Below are 26,333 nucleotides of genomic sequence, written 5' to 3'. Positions count from 1 at the left end.
CTTCTGCTATTTGGAAACAGCAAAAGTAACTCTATCTTCTTTCACAAGAAAATATTAATTCCCACTGTGCACAAATAAACACAACTCCAGAGGAGGGCATGGGTGCTTTGGTACTTCAGCTGCATCTGTCTGTGACATAACCTGGTTCTTGTTTACTTGTTGGCAGGCTGCTGTCCACATGTGGATAACATAAGGGAAACCATGATTATACACTTGGCAAAGGCACAATTATTCTATTGAAAAGGCAGTAAGCTGTGAAAATCCACACCACGCAGCTGAAATGACCAGCAGGTAATCCAAAGGCAAGAAAAATCAGATCCAAAGCAAACGCTGGGTTTACAAATTAATACTTTACACTACAGTAGGGAAAACTTTGAGCTGCTACTCAACTCAATAGTAATTTGCATAAAAGGTGAAAATAAAAAGAAAAAGCGAATAGGATAATAATATTTGATACCTACAATCACTCACTTAGCCCTTCTTTACTAAACCACTGTGTAAGTCTCAAGCTGCATATATATAAACATCATTTCTACAAAATGAAAAACATCAGGAAAAATGTCTGCAGTAAAAGTAATGACAAATCTACAACATTAATCTAACAACAAAATATGTTAAAAACGAGACATAACTATTATCAGTGAAGCATTTCCACCTACTCACTTCTTAACCAGTGCACCACAGCAAGCTGCCGTATGACCCCAAACTGCCTCCAACTCCCTCACTCTAAGCATGTCTGGGCAGATGGCATGCACAGACACATGGGAGTCCAATGGGGACACCATGAGCCACATCCAAGCAAAAGCTTTGACAGTCATCAGTACTGTTCTTTCTGCCAGGAAAACACACAGCTGCAGCAAAGACCTTCAATACCATGTGGGTAAAGTGTCCAACCCGGCAGCCGTACACACACAAACAGGAATAAGACTTTACTGCTACAAACCATCAGAGCTCTTCCAGACATGATGGTAACTGTAGTCCCAGCACTCACAGGGCAGTAGAAAAACTCAGGAGCTCGAGACCGGCCTCAGCTATAAAGCAACACCTCATCTGAGAAAATAAAGACTGAACAAGCAGTTGTGATGGTGTACACATCTAGTCCCAGCACCCACAGGAATGGGGAGCGGATGCATGATGCATCTTGAGTTAGAGGCCAGTCTGGGCTACGGAGGATACTTTGTCGGAAAATATGCAAACAAGTAGGTTTGGGCTACCTGTTGCAGGAGCTTTCACGGCTAAAGTGACTGACACAGTAACATACAGATTAATAGTTTTAAAACTTTGAGATTAAAAAAAATCATCTTGAAAATCACAAAAGTGATGTAAAGCAAGAAAAGGACAAGTTGTGTTTAGAATAAGGAAAAAAGCAGAGCAACTTCATGTTTAGACCACACTGGGAAAACACAAGAAAAATAAAATCTCAAACAAGTGCAAAGAAATCTGCCTCCTTTTAGGATCACGGCCTGTGATCAGGCACGCAGCAGGGAACAACAGTTCACACTATCCTGGGGAACAGATGCAATCTTAAAAGCCAAGACTGTGAACAGAGATCCATCAGTTGCAGGTCCCTAAGCAAACACAGACATCCCTTCTCTAAGACACATGAGAAGAGACTGCTGTGAGGCAAAAGACAGGGAAACAGACCATAGCTCTGCCTGGAGGAAAACAAAAACAAGCGAGTAAAACTGCAGCTCATCCTTTTTTGCTTACAATTTGTTTAACACCAAGAAATTTTGGAAAAAAAAATATATTGTTACAGGGATAGGCAGCGCGGGGAGCCATGTCGCATGTACAGAAGCCAGGGTACATGGCCCTGCTCTGCATACACAGTTGCTCCTATAACTGACCCCACAGGAAGGCTCTGTGGCTGGAGCTGTCCACAGAGCTGGCTTACGTGACACTGGGAAGTTCTCCTCTGGCAGAAGGAGGGTCTCGGTCGCCACATTATGTTCTGATATAATAGTGAATTACAATGTGAGAAACTATACACAGAATGAAAAAGGCTTTGGTCATGAGTCAAAAATTTGATAAACAAATGCATAACTATCTGTAAACTGCATAACTTCCCAATAGGGCTAGCTTCGCATAACTGATCAAATATCAGTCCGTATATCACATCATGAAGGAGATATTTCCACTACATAATCATGCCAGAGGCCTGGATAGCAGGTCACAGGCCGCTCAATTCTCTCTCTTACTACATCTGATTTTTTTTTAACCTGAATCCTTGATTTGTGGTAAAATCCATGAGAAAAGAGATTATACCTCAAATTCTGAGTATTATTCCCAAGATACTACTTCACACTGTATTAGAGTTGGCTAAACACTGGTTTCTCCTTCCTCCTGCCCCCTCGGTTCCTGAATTAGCTACATTTCTCACTGCTGTGATCAAATTTCTGATAAGAACAACTTCCGCATTTATGCTAGCTCCTAGTTCAAAGTGGCATAGCCCATCATGGTGGCCACAGCAGAGTGAGGCAACTGGTCATGTTGCCTCTGCCATCAAAAGACTATGGGAAGTAAGGATGGGCTAAGATGCCTCAAGGAAGGTCTCTGCTTCCCTGTAGTAACTACCTCCACCTCGGTGGGATCGAAGGTTGAAACACTGCACCTAAGGGTTATATTTGACATACCATATGGCTGTGCTTGGAACTGTATACTCCCAAGGTCAGGCGATCTACCATAGGCATCTTTTTTATACCTAACAAGACTGCAAAAAGCAATAATGTCATTCAGGAAAACAAAAGCAGCTACAAAACTGGGTTGTGGCTCAATTTTTGTTCTTAACAAATTTTAAGTAGCACAATAGTTAGCCAACAATTGGGGATAATGTAGCTATAAAATGAAATATAAAAGAGTGGCTGAGATCATGGGTGAGGCCAAAAAAGAACAGAGTGTCTGAAGACACATGTGGCTAATGGACTGGAGGTTGCTGAGGAATCTAGTCAAAGGAAGTGGAAAAACATTGAGTGGCTTCATGACACAGTCCACTGAGACCTGAGGAAAAACCACCAACTACAGAAGAGGAAGAAGTCAGGGGAGTGTGCAGAGAAAAGCACACTGGAGGTAAGGATGTAGACATAGCAGGAAAGAGGAGGCAAAGGCCTAAGATGAAGGCAGCATCAAGTTTCACTTATACCTGGAGGCAGAAGCCTGTTTCAAAAAGCAGAGAGACCATTAGAGAATGCTCTCTAAGCTGAAAAAGGAAACAGAACAGTTATGTTTGTAATGGAATGAATGTGTGACATCATCAGGTCAAGATATATTAGTATTATTTTTACCTCCTTTCTTAACATTCATGAAATAGGGATATGGTTTTAGAGTCTTGTTTAAATTGTAGTATGCTTTCAAACATTACAGGAGCCCCACAAGAAGATGAACAGAGCCAAGTAATCAGGACCCAGAGGGCCTTGCTGAGACTGAAGGACCAACCAAGGGCCATCCATACATAGACTACACTTAAGTAGCCAATGGGCAGCTCCAGCTTCGCGTGGATTCCATAGTAAGAGGAGCGGGGGCTTTCTGTGACATGGTCTCTATTGCCTGACTTTTGATCACTTCTATTGCCTGCCATTTAATCACTTCTCCCTAATAACACTGCCTCACCAGGCCACAGGGAAGAGGATGAGCTCAGTCCTGATGCATCTTGATATGCTGGGGCTGGATGGTAGGGGGTTTCCCTTTTCTGAGGAGTAGGGGAAGAGGGAGGAAGTGTGGAACCAGGAAGAAAGGAGGGAGAGGACTACAATTGTGATGTAAAGTGAATACATAAATTAATTATCTAAAGAAAAAAACAGACAACTTAATATTTTTCCATAGTAATATCATCTTAATCAGTGAACGCCCAAATAGGTGCCATCAGTGTCAAACAGCTGCTCGGCTATGGTTTTCCAGTAAGTTGTACAGATGGAAAATGGGCAGCTTTCAGTATTGCACACAGAGAAGACTACAGACTAACAGGCAATAGTGCTCTAATTTTTCTGCTCTGGGAACATCATATAGTGTAGCTTTAAGTTTCTTTGCCAATCTAGTACAGGGATTTCGTTCATTTGTTTTAACAGTAATAGTAGAGAAATATATTCAATCTTGGGATGCCTGATGCAAAAGTCTTATAATGTGATAAGTTTTGATGATAATTTGAAGTACCACAAGTTATGGAAAATCGTGTCTTTGTGCTTATCTGCTTTGGTTACACTTACCAAATGACTTTCTGGGACTAAAATATTATCATGAGGTCACCCCAAAGGTTTTGATAATGTTAAGCTACACTGATTTTAAAAAGCGCAGATTGCATGCTTTAACATGGAACAAAGTGTTTCAAAGGATGATTTTATGTCAACATTATAAGCACAATCATTTCCATGAGCTGAAAACGGTATAAACACAGATACCCAAATAGGAACAAGTATGATAAAGGTAAAAGCAAGATCTATGAAATTGTATTATATTCCAAAATATAGAAATGAGAATGGGAAAGAGTTAGAAAAACCTCTCAAAGCACAGCTACGAAAGAACTGAAGCAACTGTCAGCAAAATTGACCACCCCTTTCTGATCTTGACTCTGAATGAAAATATGATAGGTGTATAAAGACTCATCTCAAGGACCTTACTCAACCACAGGAAAAAAAAATGGAACATAAGGCTTCTGTCATCATTGTGCACATGAGGATATTAAGTAGTGTAATCATCTTAACCTAGCTGAAGAAATCATAGGCATGTCAGCCAGACAAATGCCCAATTAATTAAACATGAGATGGTGCACAGGGTTGTAGCATAAATCAGCCAAATGATAGATATAACTACTTTCTAGATGTCTGTGATTATTAACTACAAAGATCAGTGAAAAAGAAGGACATGGACAAATCTCACAGAGCCCTTTCCCTGGACTCTAAGCCTTCCTGATCTCACAAACCTTTAGAGCCAAGGCCACAACTAAATAGAAACCTCATTTTCCCCTTCTTTATTCCCAAGACTTCAGTGGATGACAAAGATAATCAAGATGACCAAGTGAGAGTTCTAAGACCACTTTTGTCCACCTGCTTTGTGAATCAGTAGACTGCAGATTCTCCAGAATATACATTGACTAACATAAATCATAAAGCTTCTTTTGAATAAATTGTAATTTACTGATGAAATGCACACCTCACTGTTTTACAGTGGATTGCTTTATGAAGTAGTCGTTTTCTTTGGATAGAAATTGCCCTTGAAAGCCTAATACCCACTGACGAAAAAGTAAATACAGCTAATGCTAGTATTCAGTTAGCAAATTCTTTCATTTTATTTCATTTACATCTTCTTACTATCTTGGGTTATCTGACAATAACCCAAAACTCACCATGAAATGTACCTCCAATTTTGAAAAATAAAACAGAGCCATTTCCTCCTTCATGTTCACATAAAATGAATGATGCCCAGTAGCAAGCAGCAGGCAAGCTTAATTGGAGACCCTGTATTCTAGTGTCACTGCACATACACACTTACATGAACATACATGCAATTATCAGTTTAATTTCCTCCCTGGTGAGTGGACTTGTTTGGTTTCATTGGCTTCAATGCATCTATCATTGCACTTTGTAGCAGTTAACAGTTTGTAAGCTTCCTTTTTCATTTCTACCACACCTCTTAAATTTTTCTTATTTCTTTTTTTTTACAATCACACTTTTTTCATTTTATTTTTATTATTAATTACAGTTCATTCCCTTTGTAGCCTACCTGTAGCTCCCTCACTCTTCCCCTCCCAATTCTATCTCTCCTTCTTCTCTTCCCATGCCCCTCCCCCAGTCCACTGATAGGAAAGGTCCTCCTACCTTTCATCTGATCCTAGTCTATCAGGTCTCCTCAGGTCTGGCTGCATTGTCTTCCTCTGTGGCCTGGCAAGGCTGCCCCCCCCCTCAGGGGGAGGTGATCAAAGAGCAGGCCAATCAGTTCATGTCTGAGACAGTCCCTGGTTCTCCTTACTAGGGAACCCACTTGGAGACTGAGCTGCCATGGGCTACATATGTGCAGGGGTTCTAGGTTATCTCCATGAATGGTTCTTGGTTGGAGTATCAGTCTCAGAGGAGACCCCTGGGCTCAGATTTTTTGGTTCTGTTGCTCTCCTTCTGGAGCTCCTGTCCCCTCCAGGTCTTTCAATCTCCCCCTTCTTCCATAAGATTCCCTGCACTCTGCCCAGCATTTGGCTATGAGTCTCAGCATCTGCTTTGATACTTTGCAAGGTAGAGCCTTTCAGAGGCCCTCTGTGGTAGGCTTCTACCATGTTCCCTGTTTTCCCCCTCTGCTGATGTCCATCCTCTTTGTCTTTCTGAATGAGGATTGAGCATCTTACCCAGAGTCCTTCTCCTCCTTGAGTAGCTTCTTTAGGTGTACAGATTTTAGTATGTTTATCCTATATTATATGTCTAATATCCACTTATAAGGGAGTATATAATCTGTGTTTCTTTCTGCTACTGGGATACCTCACTCAGGATGATCTTTTTTTTTTTTTAGTTCCCACCAATTGCCAGCAAATTTCATGATTTCCTTGTTTTTAATTGCTGAGTAATATTCCATTGTATAAATGTACCACAATTTCTGTATCTATTCCTCAACTGAGAGACATCTGGGTTGTTTTCAGATTCTGGCTATTACTAATAAAGCTGCTTCAAACATGGTTGAGCAAATGTCCTTGTTGTATACTTGAGTGTATTTTAGATATATGCCTAGGAGTGGTATGGCTGGATCTTGAGGTAACACTATTCCTAATTGTCTGAGAAAGTGCCAGATTGAGTTCCAGAGTGGTTGTACAAGTTTACATTCCCACCAGCAATGGAGGAGGGTTCCCCTTTCTCCCCTACCTCTCCAGCATGTGTTGTCACTTGAGTTTTTGATCTTAGTTAGTCTGATGGGTATAAGGTGAAGTCTCAGGGTCATTTTGACTTGCATTTCCCTGATGACTAAGGATGTTGAGCATTTCTTTAAGTGTTTCTCTGCCATTCGACATTCCTCTGTTGAAAATTCCGTTTAGCTCCATTTTTTAATTGGATTACTTGATTTGTTGTTATTTAACTTCTTGAGTTCTTTATATATTCTGGATATTAGCCATCTGTCAGATACAGGGTTGGTGAATATCTTTTCCTAATCTGTAGTCATAAAAATAGCATTCTTCTATATCTAACATGATGTTCACTGATCCTCAAATTCAAATATTCCATTATTATATTTATTAAAAATGATTTGCAATCCCTCCCCCATTTCTTCACAGCAAACCTAGATTTCACTCTACATGTCTTGCTTTTTTAGGTTGCATTGGCTGGTAATCAATTGAATATCAGAATTAACTCTTTTATCTGTTGGAGTGTTTAATTTCAAAATAAAGTGACCATCTCATCTCTTCTGAGTAAGATGGCTTGAAGCCTATTTTGTCATGTAGTAGAACATCAGTGCTTGCCAGTTCCTCATTCCATTTGCTTGGGATAACTTTTACTCTCCTTTTACCCCAAAGTTGTGTCTTTAATAGTTATGTGCAATTCTTGGATTCAAAAAAGATATGGACCCTGTTTTTCATTTAAATCTGTTACTTTCTGTCATTTCATAGGTAACCAACACAGTTACAAATGCATACAGATGAGCTGTATAAACCAAAGCCATTCAAAAATAATTCAAAATTCATACTCTTAAAAAGGGACTCCTTGGTTATGGGTCTCAGCATCTGCTTTGATACCCTGCTAGGTAGAGTCTTTCAGGTGCCTTCTGTGGTTGGCTACTGTCCTGTTACTTGTTTTTTCCTACTTCCAATGTCCATCCCCTTCCTCTTTCTAGATGAGGATTGATCATCTTACCCCAGGTCCTCTTTCTTGTTTATCTTCTTTGTTGTACATATTTTAGTATGTTTATCCTATCTTATACATCTAGTACCCACTTATAAGTGAGTATATACCATGTGTCTCTTTCTGCTCCTGGAATATATCACTCAGGATGATTTTTCCTAGATCCCACCAATTGCCTGCAAATTTCATGATTTCCTTGTTTTTAATTGCTGAGTAGTATTCCATTGTGTAAAAGTACCACAATTTTGTAGGGAATCATGTGAAGGAAGGAGGAATTAGTACAACCTACAGGGAGCCCCACAAGGTCCAAATATGTCTGGACACAGGAGTCTTCTCTGGGACTGTTTATCCAACCAAGGACCATACATGGATATAACCTAGAACCCCTGCTCAGACATAGCCCATGGTAGCTCAGAATCCAAGTGGGTTCCCTAGTGAGGGGGACAGGAATTGTTTCTGACATGAACTCAATGTCTGGCTCATTGAGCTTCCCCTCCATCCAAGGGAGGAGCAGCCTTGCTAGGCCACAGATAAGGACATTGCAACCATCCTGAAGATATCTGATAAGCTAGGGCCAGATGGAAGGAGAGGAGGACACCCCTCTCAGTGGACTTGGAAGGGGGCAGGGAGGAGATGAGAGAGGGAGGGGAGGATTGGGAGGGAAAGAAGGAAAGGGCTACAGCTGGGATACAAGTGAATGTATAAAATTATTTAAAAATAAAAAAAATATTTTTAAAAAAGTGACTCTTTGAACATACATATTGGTGGAACGCCCTTAGTAACACGTTCATACGGTGAGAAAGTAGAGATGGCCTGGGCCAGAACTACAGTTAACCACTGCAATGGGTTCTGGGATCAGAGATCGAAAAGGTCTTCTCATCAAAACTTAACACTCTAAAAAAAAAAAAAAGCTCCACAAAAATGTTTTATTCATCACTTTGAATGGTTATTTGCAAGGTCTATAAAATACTGTGCTTGACTTTTTTTCTATTGACATAAGATATCTGTCTTAGCTGTATGTGCTCCTTAAAAAGGAGCTTCAAGTTGCCTAAGGCCAAATTTTGTTCCATTTGCTATCAATGATGTGATAGGCCATGCTCTTTGCACAGAAAGCTATTTCAGAATGTGTTGGAGGGTACTTTTTCTTCATCAATAACTTCTATTAATACCTTTTGTTCTGTGAGGATGAAAAATGTAAGGTCTGTAAATTATGTATAAAGGACATATTTCCATGTTCTCCTTCTCAATCTCTGAGTTAAAGCTTATGTCAAATAGCAGTAATGTCTTGGTTTATACTGACATTTTCTCAGGAGGAATCTCGCTTTTTGTGAGAGATATGTAGAGGGTACAAATGTTAACTACTATTTTCCAGAGTGAGTCACATGTGGTTAAGTACTAATAAAACTGATACTAGATACAGTCCACCCCAACACTCCCACAGCAAACATACATGCTGACTGCAATTGTACGCAGCTCAGGAGATCTGAAAACCCATGCTACAGGGTGGTTACAGGAGCGCTGAACTGAGGTCAGAAGCAGAGTGAATCTGTGTTGCTATTTGAGCAGTTCACCATTCAGAACAGCTTCACAACCCAGCCTGCCTCACAATATGGATGAGAACACAAAGGCTTCCTTCATGTCCAAGGCCTCCATAAGCACCAAGTCACTCTTCCACAACAGCAAGTGGGAAGACAAGTCTGGAAACAGGTCCTGAAGAACACGAGATATAATACTACCTTGGACATTCAAAAAAAAAAAAAATCAGTTTTTTTTTTCCAAATAGCATAATTCACTATCTTAACTAAATAATTTTAACCAAGTATTTTTTTCTATTAAAAAAGAAAGAAAAAATAATACAAAGCCTAGAAAACACTGACTTCTCAATTTTTTTTTCAAATATCATACACATGTTTTCATTTAGTGGTTCAAAATTAACTCTCCAAAGTACCAACACTATTCAGATGCTTAAGAGTGCTTCTGCATCACTTACAGACATACCTTTCACATTTAGAACTTTCTACACTAAGCTGGAAATGTTTCCAAAGTCTAAATACACACTTCCACTGATTATTCCATAAAGAACATGTGGGAGGAACTATTTGCTCAATAGATCCTTCTTCAGCAATTCAGAGACTTAATCATCATTTCCAAAGCAAATTCTCAAAAATCAAATAAATCGCAAAACTACAAATATAATTGAGTCTCCATGAAGGAGTTCCAATTGTCTGCCAAAACAGTCCTGAAATCCTTAATCCCTTGTCCATAAAAAACTGGACCAAGTATTGACGTTTTCCACCAAGTGAGCCACAGAGCCACAAGTGTTTCTCATTTACCCTACCCCTGGGGCATACAGCTCAAATAAAAAATTTCCTGAATACCCCAAATTTCAGATGCAATTTGGAATGCAAGTGATTCATAATGTAATAAAGGAAACATCATGCTCTTGTCTTACCCACTCAGAGTTTCAGGAATGCAACTCTCAGGAGAGCACCCTTACCAATTAGAAGGCTGGCTTTGTTGTCAGGCATGAGACCCAACTATCATACTCTTTGCCCCTTACTCAAATGTGATTCTGAAGCCTCAGCAATCTGTTCCTCCAGCTACTGTTCACGGGAGAAAGCTATTACCTCAAGAGAGCCAATAACGTTCCTATTGTTTACCACGAAAAACCCAAAGTAATGGTGCATCCATTCCCATTAAGAAAGGACCTGACAGTAGCCTCTGTTTTAGATCCAAATTAAATCAAGAGTGAATTTCACAGAAGCTCTTGTCATCTTCTAATCCTGCCCTTAACTAATTCCCTTCTTAAGTCATTAGTTACGTCCTGAGGGACCACAACTGCCAGTGGTTTTCTTTCACAGACTCCATTTCCCTCTCAAGGCAAAGAATACAGTTGACATAGGGGAATTAAAGTGGTCAGTTGACATATCATGAGAGTGATATCTGTGCCTTGGGAAGGGCACATATGAATCATAACAAAATCAAGATATGCAGTGTCCACAATGTGTTAAAAACACAAGACACAGTAGAGTAGCATGTGGATGGGAAAGGATCAATATCAACACAACAACTCTTCCCATTAACTAAATGGAGGCTAAAGCAAAATGCACAGACAGGACACTCTTCAGTAAGAATTGTGGACGGGGTCTGAGGCCCAGTGCAAAGCTCAAAACAAACACCCTGAAAGTTGGAGGGAAATTACTGATTCTCACAAATAATAGTGTGTGGTGTGTGTGTTTACTGTGTGTATCTTCAGCGCGGTAAGGAGAAATAGGTGCTTAAAATAAATTCCCTAGTAATTCTGATAACAGTAACATTTACACAGAAACAAAGTGAACATGGCAATTGAATTCATAACTACAGATGCCATGAGACTACTTTGATCAGGAATATGAAAAAAGATAAATAGAAAAAAATTAACTGTTGCCTACACATAAATGAAAAATGAATCCATTATAATTGTGTTTAGATCCTTGTATCAAGGATAATCCAAAATACAGTTTGACAATATCTCCTGTCAAAAATTCCGTATTCTGTTATACCTTAGCTGTTTTAGAAGAGCCAGGACTGTGTTATCCACACACAGAAATACATTGATTTCTCATCCTTGTATTAAAAGAGAAATTGCTTAGCTGAGGACAGAAAACTGAATACTGAAAAACTGTATTTTTTGTTGGATTAAAGTTAATGCTGTGGACTTTCCCTCACTATATCTGTTTTAGAATTAAGTGTAATCACTATACTAGTCAATAAATTTCTACATTAAGGTTTTTGTAAGCAACTGTCACATATTGATGAGGAATAGTACAGTATAGAGTTTACTCCTGTGCTTTTCCTTGCCTTCTTGTTTCTGTGAGCCATGAAGTCTTCTTCTGCAGTTGAGAGTCTAGATGGGAAGCTTTACATGGGATAACTCAGTTTTCCATCTGATTGGCCTTTTTTGTATAGGACCATTCTAAACCTGCCTCTTTTCCTTTTGCCTTTGTTTCCATTGAGCAACTGCTAGGTTCAACTCATATACAGGAAGCTAATGGTATATGTGGCGGTATACTAGGATACAATGAAAGAGTTTAGTAAAACATGCTTCCTACCTGTGGCTATCAATTTTACTTAACTGGGCATATAGTGATGGACAGCTGGCTAAACCCTATGTGTGTGCATGTATGAAAATGGTTTTAAATGAGAGTAACATTTAAATCAGTGGCCTTGACTGAGAAATACTGACTACATTATGGGAGTGGACCTCATTCAGTCAGTTGAAAGTCTAACACAAAGCTGCCTGTCTCCCCCAGATTGTTCATCGTAAGAGAATCACTATCTCCTCAGCTTGTTCAGAGCAGATTTCCTGGCTCAACAGGAGCTTTTGGTCCTTGGATTCAAATTGAGACATTAGCTCTGCAGATTTTGGACTTGCCAGGATCCATTACTGTATGAGCCAAATGTTTATAATAGATCTGCATAGAAACATGCTTAAACGTATCCCACTGGATCTGTTTATCTAAAGAAATCTCAACAGCACATGATCCCCCACAAGGCTCAGTCTGACTGAGGGGGAACAAACTGTCTCCAGGAGGCCTTTCTCAAAGAAGAAGCCACAGCAGACTACGATGATCCGAAGCAACTAGCAAACCAAACTGCTATCAGGAAACACACACCGAGGAAAATCAAAGTATTGAAGGCAAGCTCTGCCAAGCGCAGTATCAGACCATGTAATTCATTCCCCCAAGACTTCCAATAAAGCCGGCAATCTGGCTTTAGCTGACAGTTCAGTTGCCTTTTCCTACATATGCTGACTAGATGCTTTCTTTGCTTTTATGAGTTAGGTACTGTTATTTGAAGCTGATCAGAGGGAAAAACTGAAGACATGAAGTAAAGTTATAAATTAATTCATTACTCTCATGGTGCGTTGTACAAATATGAAGCCAACAGGCTCACTTGAATGGCAGCCAGGTTCTTCTGCTCCTGAGACGGTGCCTCGTGAACAAAGCGAAGCCAGTTGGAGTGTCTCGGGTTGGTAGCATCCAAAATATACAGAACTTCTCCCTTGCTCCCACGGACCTAAAATGAAAAACAAAAAGACTCCAGTTTCCACAGACATCCATATTAATCATGCTAAATTTACCAAGGGTAAAATATTACGTATTTTTCAGAAGCATGCACCTTTTTAGTTAATAAGCATTGATATATGTTAAATTAACAGCACTCACGGCTTGAACTTTATGTATAAAGAGAGTCCACTATTTAAGTTGGGAGATGTCTGCATGACTCACAACTATTCTCAAATTTCAAGACGTCTCATGTTTTCTGTGTCCTTTTTGGCAGGTGTATTTGAATATACATGTAATAATCACAGTCGTTTGGGCCATAATAACAACGCGACTCATCTCACAGAAGAGAACAGCACTGCCTCCCAGGCGACAGCAGTGCAGCCAGAGCAATTCTCGTCCATCTGCTTGGTGAATTATCTTTAGATGGGAGAACTGGCCAATCTAACCAGGAGGAAGTGACAGTTCACAGGAATGTGCTTTTCTACGGGATAAATAACATTTTGTCTTTTAAACATACTACCCATATATTTCTGGGTACAATATTTTGACATTATTTTATTTTATTTTGCCTCTAGTCATAAGCGATTGCTGGTCAACCATAACAGATATTTTAACAGGAAAAGGAGTAACAGGAAGGAAGGAAGGAAGGAAGGAAGGAAGGAAGGAAGGAAGGAAGGAAGGAAGGAAGGAAGGAAGGAAGGAAGAAAGGGGAAGATGGGGGATGAATCAGTCCATTTAACCCTCTTTTTTGTTAATGTATTCATTTATTCCTTTTACACCCGGATCAGAGCCGCCTCCCTCTTCTCTTCCCAAGATACCTGGAATCTAGTGCCTCCGAAACCCCTCCAATATTGGTTACTTGACCCTGGCCCACTTTAATAACAGGCTTTATTATCATCTTTATTATCACTTTAATATCATCTCCACCTGTGTTTTCATATCCACCAGAGGAGGGAAGGAGAGAGGCTCAGTGTTCAGAGATCTGTACTCAGCAGAGAACACAGGTTCAGTTCTCAGCACCCACACAGTGTTTCACAACCCTCTGTAATCTCAAGTTTTGGAGAGTCTGACATCCCCTCTGACTCCTTTGCACACTAATGATACACAGACATACAAGGAAGCAAAACAACTCACAAACCCAAAATAAAAATAAATATTTTAATCCAGCAGAAATATGAGGGAATGAATGGTTTTCACTCCAAACATGCAGCCCACATAACACAAATGTAAATTTTAGAAACACAGCTTTACAAACTTGAGGTAAGAAAAAAAAATCAAAGTCAACAAATCCAAGTGGTAAGCATTTTCATGGTACATTTGCACACTTACTCATTCAGCAAGCTAGTGGTGAGCCATAAACTGCCCGGGACTAAGAATGGTCCAGCGGACAGAGTAATAAGACTTTGACTGCACAACACTTCAGAGTAAACAAATATACAATGTGACGTCATGTCACCATGAACAGGAACAACTAAAAGTGATAAATAAAGCAGAATCAGAAAACTGAGTAACAGGAGAAAGACCAGGAAAGCATCATTGGTGAGTTTTTTAAAGTTCAAAAGGAGTTAAAGAAAGATTTCCAAACAGAGAGATCAGCAATCAAAAGCAGCCGAAAGCCTTTGAGTTGTAAAAATCTTGATGTCCACAAGGCACAATGAAAAGGCTGAAGAAGGTCCAATGGGCACAGGTGAGAAAGTGATGGACATTGAGATCAACTGGCAGATGACAAGTCACCCACAAACATACAAACATAGAAGCCACCCACACACTCACTATGAGGTATGTTCATTAAATTCCACCCAAAAATCTGTTACAAAGTCATCAGGTGAGTGCATGTCAAAAGGAGAAACTTCAAAATTCCAACATATATTAATGTACAGGAAAAAATTCAATTAGCTTTCCCTGATATCTGATATCTGCTGTTTCTCAAAGAGCTATTTTCTCAGAAACCAAGCAGTTTGCAATCATCTTTTTACAATTTCTCTAATGAGATTTGTAATGATCACTGGAGAACAGAAATTTAATCTTCAGTATTTTAGCTGATAAAAGAAAACCTGAGGACAGTTAAAGCCTCAAGTGTTTCTTCTATACTTAGGTGTAGAACTGTGAGAATTATAATTCTAATTAAATAACAAATTCGTATTAAAATTTCCCTGCCTTCCTGCTTCAAGACTCATTGACCCATGGAGAATAAAGATAGATAGATAAATAGATAGATAGATGGATAGATGGATAGATGATGGATGGATGGATGGATAGATGGATAGATGCACAGATGGACAGATAGATAGATGGATAGATGGATAGATGATGGATAGATGGATAGATGGATAGATGATGGATAGATGGATAGATGGATAGATGATGGATAGATGATGGATAGATGGATAGATAGATGGATAGATGGACAGATATATAGACGGATAGACAGTTACATATATATACGTATATATGTATATCTATTTGTATATGTATATATGTATATATTTGTGTATATATGTGTATATACATATACACAAATACATACATACATAACCACTAGAGGCCTTCTGTGGTAGGCTCCTGTCCTGTTCCCTGTTTTCTTCCTCTTCCGATGTCCATCCCGTTTGAATGAGGATTGATCATTTTACCTAGGGTCCTCCTTCTTCCTTTTCCTTAGGTGTACAGATTTTAGTATGTTTATCCTGTATTATACAGCTAATATCTGCTTATAAGTGAGTATATACCATGTGTGTCTTTCTGCTTCTGGGATACCTCACTCAGGATAATCTTTTCAAGTTCCCACCATTTGCCTGCAAATTTCATGATTTTCTTGTTTTTAATTGCTGAGTAGTATTCCATTGTGTAAATGTACCACATTTCTGTATCCATTCCACAGTTGATAGACATCTGGGTTGTTTCCAGATTCTGGCTATTACGAATAAAGCTGCTACAAACATGGTTGAGCAAATGTCCTTGTTGTGCTTGAGCATCTTTTGGATATATGCCTAGGAGAGGTATAGCTGGATCTTGAGGAAGCACTATTCCTAATTGTCTGAGAAAGCACCAGATTGATTCCCAAAGTGGTTATACAAGTTTACATTCCCACCAGCAGTGGAGGAGGGTTCCCTTTTCTCCACATCCTCTCCAGCAGGGTATTGAAGCAGATGCTGAGACTCATAGCCAAACTTTGGGCAGAATGCAGGCAATCTTATGAAAGAAAGGAGAGATATAAAGACAGGAGGGGACAAGAGCTCGGCAAGGAGAGCAACAGAAACAAGAAATATGGGCCCAGGGGTCTTTTCTGAGACTAATACTCCAACCAAGGACCATTCATGGAGATAACCTAGAACCCCTACACAGTCGTATCCCATGGTAGTTCAGTTTCCAAGTGGGTTTCCTAGTAAGGGGAACATAGACTGTCTCCAACATGAACTCAGTGGCTGGCTCTCTGATCACCTCCCCCTGAGGGGGGAGCAGCCTTACCAGGCCACAGAGCAAGATAATGCAGCCAGTCCTGCTGAGACCTATAGGCTAGGGTCAGATGGAAGGGGAGGAGGACCTCCCCTATCATTGGACTCAGGGAGGGGTATAGGAGAAGAAGATGGATGGAGGGCAGGATTGGGAGGGGTTGGCGAGGGGGCTACTGCTGGGATACAAAGTGAATAAATTGTAATTAATAAAAAATAAATGAAAACCACAACTATTGTTGAAATCCACATAACTATCAGTGAGTAAGAGAACATGTGTTTGTCAATGACATCATCTTCACTTGAGGGGAAGACCTATTCAAGGACTTTACCTGGGCCCCTTGGTGCTATATCCATTACTCAGTATTTTGTACCACAAATCAATAAGATGTGCTTGATAGTTGAACTCAGTGAAAGGATGGCAGCTAGACATTGACAAAGAGTCTCAGGCTTCCTGCAGTGAGCACATTTAAGGTGGATGTCTGTTCATTCTTCATGCATTCAGTTTTGCTCAGGCCCCTTGGCTTCAACTGCTTTCAGTCAGTGCACTGCTTAGTATTAACTGTCAACTTGACAGACTATATAATTATCTGGGAGACGACTGCTGGGCATGCCCGTCAAAGATTTTATGGATTACAGTAACTGAGGTGAGAAAGCCTCCACTGTGGGCAGCACCCTTCTCTGGGCTGGGATCCTGGACAGTGGAGTGGAGAGAGGGATCTGAGCAGAGCAGCATTTCGCCATCACACATGGGTGCCATGTGGCCTGCAACTTCTCCCCTGCCACAGTGGACTATAATCTGAACTCGGAACCCAACAAGAGCCCACCCTCCTCAAGCTGCTTCGTTAGTGCATTTTATCACGGCATTAGGACAAGAAACTAACATATTCAGTGTTAGTACCTTGCTTTCAGTTTTGGTTCACCAGATGTACACATTTTCCAGCTGACTGTTAACCTCACACAACAGTCCATCTTAAGAGAAATTCACAACTTAACATCACACTGAAATTCTTCTGAAATGTGTTATTTTTAATATAACATTGTTTTATTAAAAATAAATCATAAATTTTGTTTTGTCTTGTCTTGTTTTTGTTTTTAATTTTGTTTCGTGAGACAGGGTTTCTCAGTGTAGCCCTGGATGTCCTGGACTCGCTTTGTAGACCAGGCTGACCTCAAACTCACAGTGATCCACATGCCTCTGCCTCCCTGAGTGCTTGGGATCAAAGGTGTAAACCACCATGGTGAGCTATAATTTTTTTTTAATTAGTAACACTTTACACTTACTGTTGATTTATATTCTCATAAAAATTGTGGTGATAATTTCTTATACACTGTGCAAATCTTAATATTTAAAAACCTCTCTTTACTCATCCACATAGTCAGTGGCTATATTACTGCAATCATCTGCAGTCACAGAGTGTTAAGTGTCCCATCTTGGTTCTTTATTGAGCACTGTTCTGGCCTCCAGCCTCCAGCTCCTATAAAGTTGTCGCATCACCTATTCCCAAGACTACAACTTCCTGCCCTTCTCACAAGACACTTGCTCACAACCCTCTGAAGGAAACATCCTTGCTCTTTTCAGTATATGCCAATCAAGAAAACCACAGGCAGATAGCTACCATTAAAGTCACCATCTATCTATCTTAATTTCACCATGAACCCTGAGGTAATGCATTTAATATTTTTGATATCTAACAAAGAAGACTGAAAATTCTTAGTAATACTTCCTAACATCTCATGAGCTTTGTAGACAAAGCACAAAACTAGTTTCCCAAAGACCATCTCCTTTTCCTTGAATTTTGAAGGAATTGAAACAGCTTATTATTGTCCTACTTATGACAGAAAGTCTTCTACAAACTGGGAGTGCAGAATGAAGTCAACATTTTCATAGTAAAATCATCGCAGTTCAGAATTATGTCAATGTATACAGCTTTCCTACACTAGCAAAACAAAGAAGTTGCCTACAGCCAAAGGGAAACACCCTCTGTGAAGTAGAAGCCAAAATCGGCTGTTTCACATCTCTGTGCTTAGCACTTCAGTCAGTGACTGAACCCAGCAAGAATGTTCCTGTCTCCAGCCCGTGCTCAATGTCCAAGAGGAAGAAAAAAAAAGAGAGTGCATTCTTGCTACCACAGGAATGCACCTTTTTCAACATTCAAGACTAGTGAAACCAAAGAAAAGCCACAGCTGACTTCATCTTCCAATACAGCTCCTTTCAGAGGAAGACTCGGTTAGTGAAAAGTTTAGCATGTGAGCAGAAAATCAAGAATCAGGAGGGTAGGGTAAATCAGCTTCCCTTAAAGTTCACGTTTTTCCTTGTTAAATTAGGTCAGCACTAGACAAGGAATCCTCTTTATTTGGATGTTTACCATTAAAAGAAGGCTCTAAATCAATCTATTTATTTATCCTTAGGTCCTTCTGTCGGCTCAAATGCTGAAGTATTTCTGACTCACGACCTGCATATACACCAGCAAGACTCCAAAAGCAAAGCAAATCAGTCAACCCGACTAGCCTAGCCCTGAGGAGAGACTGAGTGTTACAGAGCACTGCTTACAAAAGACACGTCTTTCCAAAATGGTGGCTGAGTACCAAGACTGACAGCACGCATGTCTTTCATGCCTAAAACGTCATGCTTTGATTTAAATTTCAAGTACTTTTTCTGTGATTTTTTTAGCTGAAGGAAGCCATATGCCTTGCCTTTGGAGCTTAATTAGTCAACTGTCAAAATACTTTATGAGTGCTGAAAGGCAAGAGATTTTGGAGTAAAGTCTAACGTAACAATGTTATCAAATTTAAACAAAAAAAAAATCAGGAGGGTTATCACTAGCAAACTGATGGTGTCTACTTTCTAAGCACAGAGTGTGTTTCTCTTGGTGGTTTTTCATGTTTGGATGCTTACAAACACCAAGTGTCAGTACAGGAGTTAGGAGTTGAGGAAACAGAAGACGTGAGTTTATGCTGCCGCCTAGAACCCTTTAAGTGATCTTTATTCCATTGTCTCCTTTATAAAACAGTTGCAGATGGGTGTGGTGGCACCTCATGATAGCAGTGTGGGTACAGGAACAAGGCGCAGGTCTGGACTGCGTGAGTGGGAGGGGAGCAGGTAGAACTAGGGTACACGATTCTTAGATTCTATGGGCTGCATCATGCTCTTAGAATATGAACACATCTCTGCCAATCAAGTATTTCCCATACTAATTTTTATAATCATCCAGTAATCATAATTCTATGCTAAAATCCTAGAAAGGTTGTATCCCTTATTAGTTCAGAACATTCAATGTGCTTAACACTTGGAACCTAAAGATATGCCAGGAAAAGCTTTAGAAGAAATATTAGAACATAGCTTTTTTTTTTTTTTTTTTTTTTTTTTTTTACTTAATTAACATTTGAGTAACGTTAAGGAAATGTGAAACCTTGTTTAAGCTTATGAAGTATTTGGGGGCAATATGAAGTTGATATACACATGCACTGCATTCATGAAAAACATCCAGTACACATAGGTTCAGAGTGCACACAGGTCACGTGGTGGAGCAAGGAGAAACATAAACCCCCAAGCAGAGAGGACACTGTGAAGGGCCCCAAAGCCCACCCTCTGATTGCTTTCTGGACACTGAACCATGGCGAAGGGTGGCTGTATTCTTACTGCTGGTGATCCTCACAGCAGGAGGGCAGATGACAGCCTGACCCCACCTCACCTCTGCTCCTTAAATCTGGCAATACATTGTTCTGATATCACTGTAAAGAATCCCATGTAAAGAGCAACGAGTCCTCAGTCCCAGGGACACCTCCTAGGAAGTCCTCACACCTCTTATTGACCAAGACCAACCAACAAGACTTCCAATTGTTCCAACTAACAAGACTTTTAATTGCTAAAAGTAGAAAAGGAATTCCTTCTAAGGTGGTGTTACATTATAAAAAGGAACATAGACTAATTAAGAATTGCTTGTTTTCACCTCCATCTGTTCTTGGCAAGAAAAGTTCTTGGTTTGGAGGACTGTTCTAACACTGACCCAATATCATAATTGAGTTGTTTCGAGGTTGACTTAACATCTATCCTCAAATACGTTCTTTACATTCTTTTGTAGCTGTCTATCCCCTCATACAAATGTCTGCTTAAAAGATCAGCCTCTGACAGTCTCAGACACGAACTCAGTTGCCTGCTCCTTGATCACTTCTCCCTGGTGAGGTGTCCTAGCCAGCCCACAGAGGAAGAGGATCCAAGCAGTCCTGATGAGACCTGATAGGCTAGGGTCAGACAGTGGGAGAGGAGGACCTTCCCTATCTGTGGACTAGGGAAGAAGGATAGTGGAGGAAGAGGAAGGGAGGGTGAGACCAGGAGGAGATGAGGGAGGGGATGTATCCCCAGTTGTAACTGGGGATACAAAGCAAATAAATTGTAAATAATAATAATAAAGAAAAAAAGACCAGCCTCTGATGTATTCACAGACTGACTCACCCTCTCACCACAGCTCTCTCTACCTTCCTTCCACTCCATTTCCAGCAGAAACTCAGCCACAGTCTGTGAACAGATCAGAGGCTGTTCTTTTTTTTTTCTTTTAGTATTATTACTATTATTATCATTATTAACAATTTATTCGCTTTGCATCCAGCTATAGCCCCCTCCCTCATCTCCTCCTGGTCCCTCCCTCCCTCCCTCCCTCTTCCTCCCCTATCCCTCTTCCCTAGTCCACAGATAGGGGAAATCCTCCTCCCCTACTGTCTGACCCTAGCCTATCAGGTCCCATCACACAGCTAGCTCAAGCAAAGTAAGAGACTGCAGGAATGTGACAGATGCTCAAGAGTCAGATTTTGCAGTGATGGAAAACTCCTTTTTGTTTAACATTTGTTATTCTTAGTGGACATGTGCTTTGGATTTTATAGTCAAGTTCATTACATGAAAACTGAAACATGCCAGGAAAGAATCCTACTTTAAAGAACAAATAACAGTAACAACAACTAATAGTCCTGGAGTGTTTATCATGTGCCAAGCACACAGTAACACAATAGAAAAAATAAAATCTAGTCAGTTCTCAAAAACTGCTCTGTGAGAACGGGTCCTCTCAAAACTAAGGGACAAGTTGAATGAATACCTTGGGGAAAAACCTTCAAAGCTGTTTCTGGACCGGGCTTGAAGCATGCCCATTCGATTATGAAACCACTTTATTACAGTGCGTTACTCTGTGTACAACCTTGCCACCAGTTGCCAGCTACCGAGCAGAATTCTAAGAATAACTTTTTACAATGCCCACCAGTGTGTAACTGTCCCAGCATCCCAAAATTGCTAAAAGTGGAAAAGAGATTCCTTCTAAGGTGGTGTTACATTATAAAAAGGAACATAGACTACTTAAGGATGTGTTTGTTTTCTAAACTGTAGAATTCTCACTTCCTCATAAGGAGTAGAGCAGAAACATGAGACGACTTAAATACGGGAGTTTCTCCAGTGCTGAGACAGAAGGTCTCGAAGGTGCCTTGACAAACGTCACTAAGGGAACTAAGCATTGAAGCAAGTCTCTAGACAGTAGTTCTCACCCTTCCCAAAGCTGCAACCCGTTAACACGGTTCCTCTTGATGCGGTGACCCCCAGCCATGAAATAATTTTTCTTGCTACTTCATAACCACAATTTCGTTACTGTTATGAGCTGTAAAGTAAATATATGTGTTTTCCAATAGTCTTAGGCGACCCCTGTGAAACGGTTGCTCAACCCCCCAAAAGATGGCAACTCAGAGGTTGAGAACTGCTGGCCTGAGATAACCAAATGCAGCCATACTGAACAAGGTTGGAAGCAAACAGATGGTCAACAGCTCCATAAAGAACCCAGGCCTGGGGCTGGAGAGATGGCTCAGCAGAGAGAACTTGCTGTGCATGGACTCAGTTCCCAGCACCCACATGACAGCTCACAACTGTCCGCACCTCCAGTTCTAGAGGACTCAACAGCCTCTTCTGCATTCTAGCTTCTGCAGGCACTGGGCACTCACATGGTACACTCATTTACATGTAAGAATTCACACATACACGTGACTACATTTAAAAATAAATATTTTTTAAAAGAACCTAGGACTGCCAAGTCCTACATCTGGCCTGGCTTGGTGAGAGTTGCAAGCAGAGTTACACCTGGGCTTCTCCCCTTGAGAACCCTAAAATAATAATTTAAAAAAAGCTACTTTTTCAAGACACTGCAAATTCATGGGAATTTCGAAGGCAATAGTAGAAAATAAATATCTCACTCCTGGAACCAAGACTTCTGTTTGCTATCCTATATTATAACATCATTATTATCACAACATAAGCATACAATGATACTTTTTAACCAGAAAGACACTAGACTAGGTCACAGCTCTGGAATGGCTTATCCAGATGCTGTGTTAGAGCCTGTGGGGAGTCTGAAGGGTTCTAGCCCCACATTCATCCCAGCTACCAGCCGACCTCTCTTTCCCTGAAGCTGTTGCTTCTTTCATTTTACCTGAGATATATCAGATTGATCAGATAGATCAGATAGATCATTTTATCTGATCTCCAAATGTTAGTGTTTATATAACAATAGTGTAAATGCCTTTGAAAACAATACAAGCAAGGGTTAATGTAAGGAAATTACCCTTCTAGTAAGGAAGGAAGGGTGGGGAAGAAGAGAGAACTGATATGAATTCATTGTACACTTTAATTCTATCTCTTCAGGTACACTCAATTCCTCCAATTTTGAAAATAACTAAGTCACATTCTATACTTCCCATCTTTTTAGCTGACTCCAAATACTAAGTGCTTAAGTGGTTGGGTTTTCCCTACTTGCCACAAAGCTGTCTAAGGGCTTCCACAAATGTGTCTAGTAATGTCAACAACTCAGCAGTAAAGAAACTACTGACTGCAAATGTTTTCTACAGCTTTTCACCTTGACATTTAATAAACACTTAAAAATGTAGATGTACATCACAATAAAGAGAAACCAGGAAACTCCTGGTGCTCAAAGGGTATTATGTGAATTTAGTTTGGAGCTTAAAGTATACTTTTGAATCTAAGGCTTTCCATAAGAGAATGGTTTTCACTTTGCAACTAGCTACCCTTTAACATAAGTCACCTAAAATTGCACAGCAAAAACACTTTCTTTGTCCAGAGTGATCTCACTTCACAGGAGAAAAAGCTTCCCTGGGCATGCGCGCGCACGCACACACACACACACACACACACACACACACACACACACACAAACCATAATGTAGAAAAGGTCATCCTGAGTGAGGTAACCCAGACCCAGAAAGACAAACATGGAATGTACTCACTAATAAGTGGATATTAGTCATGAAGAAGCTAAATAACTTGGAGGGCCCAATCAGGGAAGCTTGACTCTCACTGAGAAGAGAGGAAATAGATTAGACATCTGGGGTGGATGGAAGGCTGGGACTGGGTGGGGGCCATGCTGGGGTGGAAAAGTAGGGCTTGAGTATTAAGACAGAGAACTGCAATTGGGGGTGGGGAATGAAGCATCTCAAGGATAAGCTAGAAACCTAGGACAATAGAAACTCCTAGAAACCTACAATGGTGGCCCAGGCTGACTCCCAGCATTGGGGATATGGCACTTGAACCAGCCATCACCTCTAATTAGGGAAGACTTCCAATGGAGAGATAGGGACACCAACTGAGCCACAAAACCCTAGACCCACAAATTGTTCTGCCTACAACATGTGCAAGGTTAAAGATGGAGAAGAATTTGAGGGTAGGGTCAACCAATGACTGGCCCAGCTTGAAACTCATGAGAGAGAGAGCACACCCCTGACACTGTTACTGATATTTTGCTATATTTGCAGACAGAAGCCTAGCATAAATGTCAGAGAGGCTTCACTCAGCAATATCTGCTGTCTGACCCACTTACAGGCACTCTTATTAGAGTTTCCTGCAGAAATGGCTACAGATCTTGAGCTTTTGCATCTGCACAACTGAAGATGTTCCTCTAGAACACTGGAATTTCTTAAAGCTGATGTTTTCAAAGCTGGATTTTAGAGTGATCTTTAGAAAGGTCATATAATACATAACTACGCTTGCATAACACTTGCTCTTTGGAGTTAATTAATTCCAGAAGAGGGTCTATGGACCTAGGCCGCTGAAACAAGTAACTGGACAAGCCAGTAGAGTTGTTCTACTTCAGCGAGATGAGATGAACACCTTTGAGTGAAACGCTGTGCTCTGCACTGCTACGGAGGTTAAAGAAAACCATGTTTGCCTGCCTGGGAACAAAGAGGCATGATGTGCTGAGTCTGCAGAAGGCAGCATGGGATGCAGGAACCACAGGGCTGCTGGGCAACACAGTTTCCAAGGCTTTCTTCAGGGTAACTATTTCCTCCCACACCTCTGGTCCCCGAGTGTGGAGCCCATAGGTAAAAACAGAGGATGTGGTGCTGAGATCCGCAGTTTCTTCTACACTTAGGGATGCATTCCTTTTCAGCTCACCTGCAATAATCAAATTAGCATACAAACTAGAGACAATTTGGGAGAGCCAAGCAAATGGGAAAAAAGTACAGGGAAGCCATAGCCCTTCCCTGGACTTTGAGCCTGCTAAAAATAAAAAAAAAATCCAACTCTTAGACAACTACAAACAAAAGAACATGCATGAATTCCAATCTCTAGGGTTTGACAGATGGGAAGATATCTTTAAAACTGTCGCTCATTAAATCAAAAGTTAAAAAACGGCAAATACATATATCAAAATATTAATAATCTAAGCTTCTCTAAAAATTCCTCAGAGAACAAAAGCAATTCAGAACAGTCATTTATCACACAGTGAAGACATTACAAGCAAAGTCATTAAATGAAATTTATTCAAGTTCATGAACATTAATCTTCTTTATCAACAAAGCAAACAAAGATTCTCAGGTAATGTCAAGCAAACGCTGAGCCCTCCCTGGCAAGCTTCTACTGTGCGTTGAAGTTTTATATGTGTGCTATTGTTCTGAGTTGCAGAAAATAATATTACTAACTTCATGAAAAACTGTTTGGACCAACTTTTTTTTAAAAAATTCTTTAATGTGCATTCATGTTTTGCCTCACACCCTCTGTGTGAGGGTGTCAAACCACGTGGATTTGGAGTTACAGGCAGTTATGAGCTTCTATGTGGATGATGGGAACTGAACTCAGGTCCTCTGGAAGAGCAGCTAGTGTTCTTACCATCTGAGCCATCTCTCCAGCCCCTAGAGCCACTTTTTAATGCAACACAAAGATCAGAACTATAGTTTACAACCTCACAGGCCAAAAGTAAGCAAGCTCACAACAACTCACATGAAGAAAATCAGCACTGCTTTCAAGGAGACATCCTGCCTACAATTCTTGTTTAATTTACTACCCAGCAAAATGGCAAAGAGCCTTGATGGACACAAAAATGCAAAGTAACCAAAACACAAACAGCACCTGTGCTGTTCTAATACTAACCAACCAACAATGGTCAACACCAAGGGACTAAAACAAGCATGGAAAGAGAAATACTAAGACAGAAAAAGTGTAGAAACCAATAAGGGTTGCTCAAACCTCGTCCAAGCATAAAGACTGATACTAATTACAGCCTGCCACAGCTGTGGGTGTGAGCAATCCAAAAGAAAGCACACAGGTTAAAAAGAATAATGGAAAAAGACGAAAGATGGGAAAGCCTGCGTGAGGAGAGGAAGTTGGAAGAGGAGAAGCTTCAAAAATAGATAATGGGAAGACACAGGGAGAGAAAGAAATGAAATAAGAGGGGTAAAGCAGGAGAAAGTGAGAAGAGAAAGGGTAGCCTGCCTCTTGGCTTGTTTCCCATGAACATTCCAACCACAACCAGGGCCCTAACGGAAATAAATGCATACAGAGTGCTCTTCTGTAAGCCCCAAATCACTACACAGCTACAAGACTACAATAAGATACAAATTTTCCTTTCATTCAATAAATATTGGTTGTTTGCACAAAGAAATCAAAGACCAACAATAAGGCATTGGCGCTGTGAAGGTGCTCTCAGAGCTCGTGAAAAAAGGTAAGGGCAGATACCATGGGCACTGAAAAAGGTAAGGGCAGATACCAT

General features: G+C 40.4%; 1 protein-coding gene across 2 annotated transcripts in view; it reads right to left on the bottom strand.

Annotated features, from left to right (window-relative positions):
• Positions 1-26,333, bottom strand: part of Prdm5 (PR/SET domain 5) — a 176,172-nt gene that overhangs the window by 101,573 nt on the left and 48,266 nt on the right. For both annotated transcript variants that reach the window (XM_055612769.1, XM_055612770.1), the window contains exon 3: positions 12,741-12,863. In XM_055612769.1, the coding sequence (XP_055468744.1) occupies positions 12,741-12,863 (123 nt within the window). The remainder of the gene's footprint in view (positions 1-12,740; positions 12,864-26,333) is intronic.

The sequence above is a fragment of the Psammomys obesus genome, unplaced genomic scaffold (assembly GCF_907164565.1).
Source record: "Psammomys obesus unplaced genomic scaffold, mPsaObe1.curated_primary_1811, whole genome shotgun sequence".
In the NCBI taxonomy this organism is placed as follows: Eukaryota; Metazoa; Chordata; class Mammalia; order Rodentia; family Muridae; genus Psammomys; species Psammomys obesus.
Note: the sequence above shows the minus strand (reverse complement) of the source record. Positions and strands in the feature narration are given on the sequence as shown.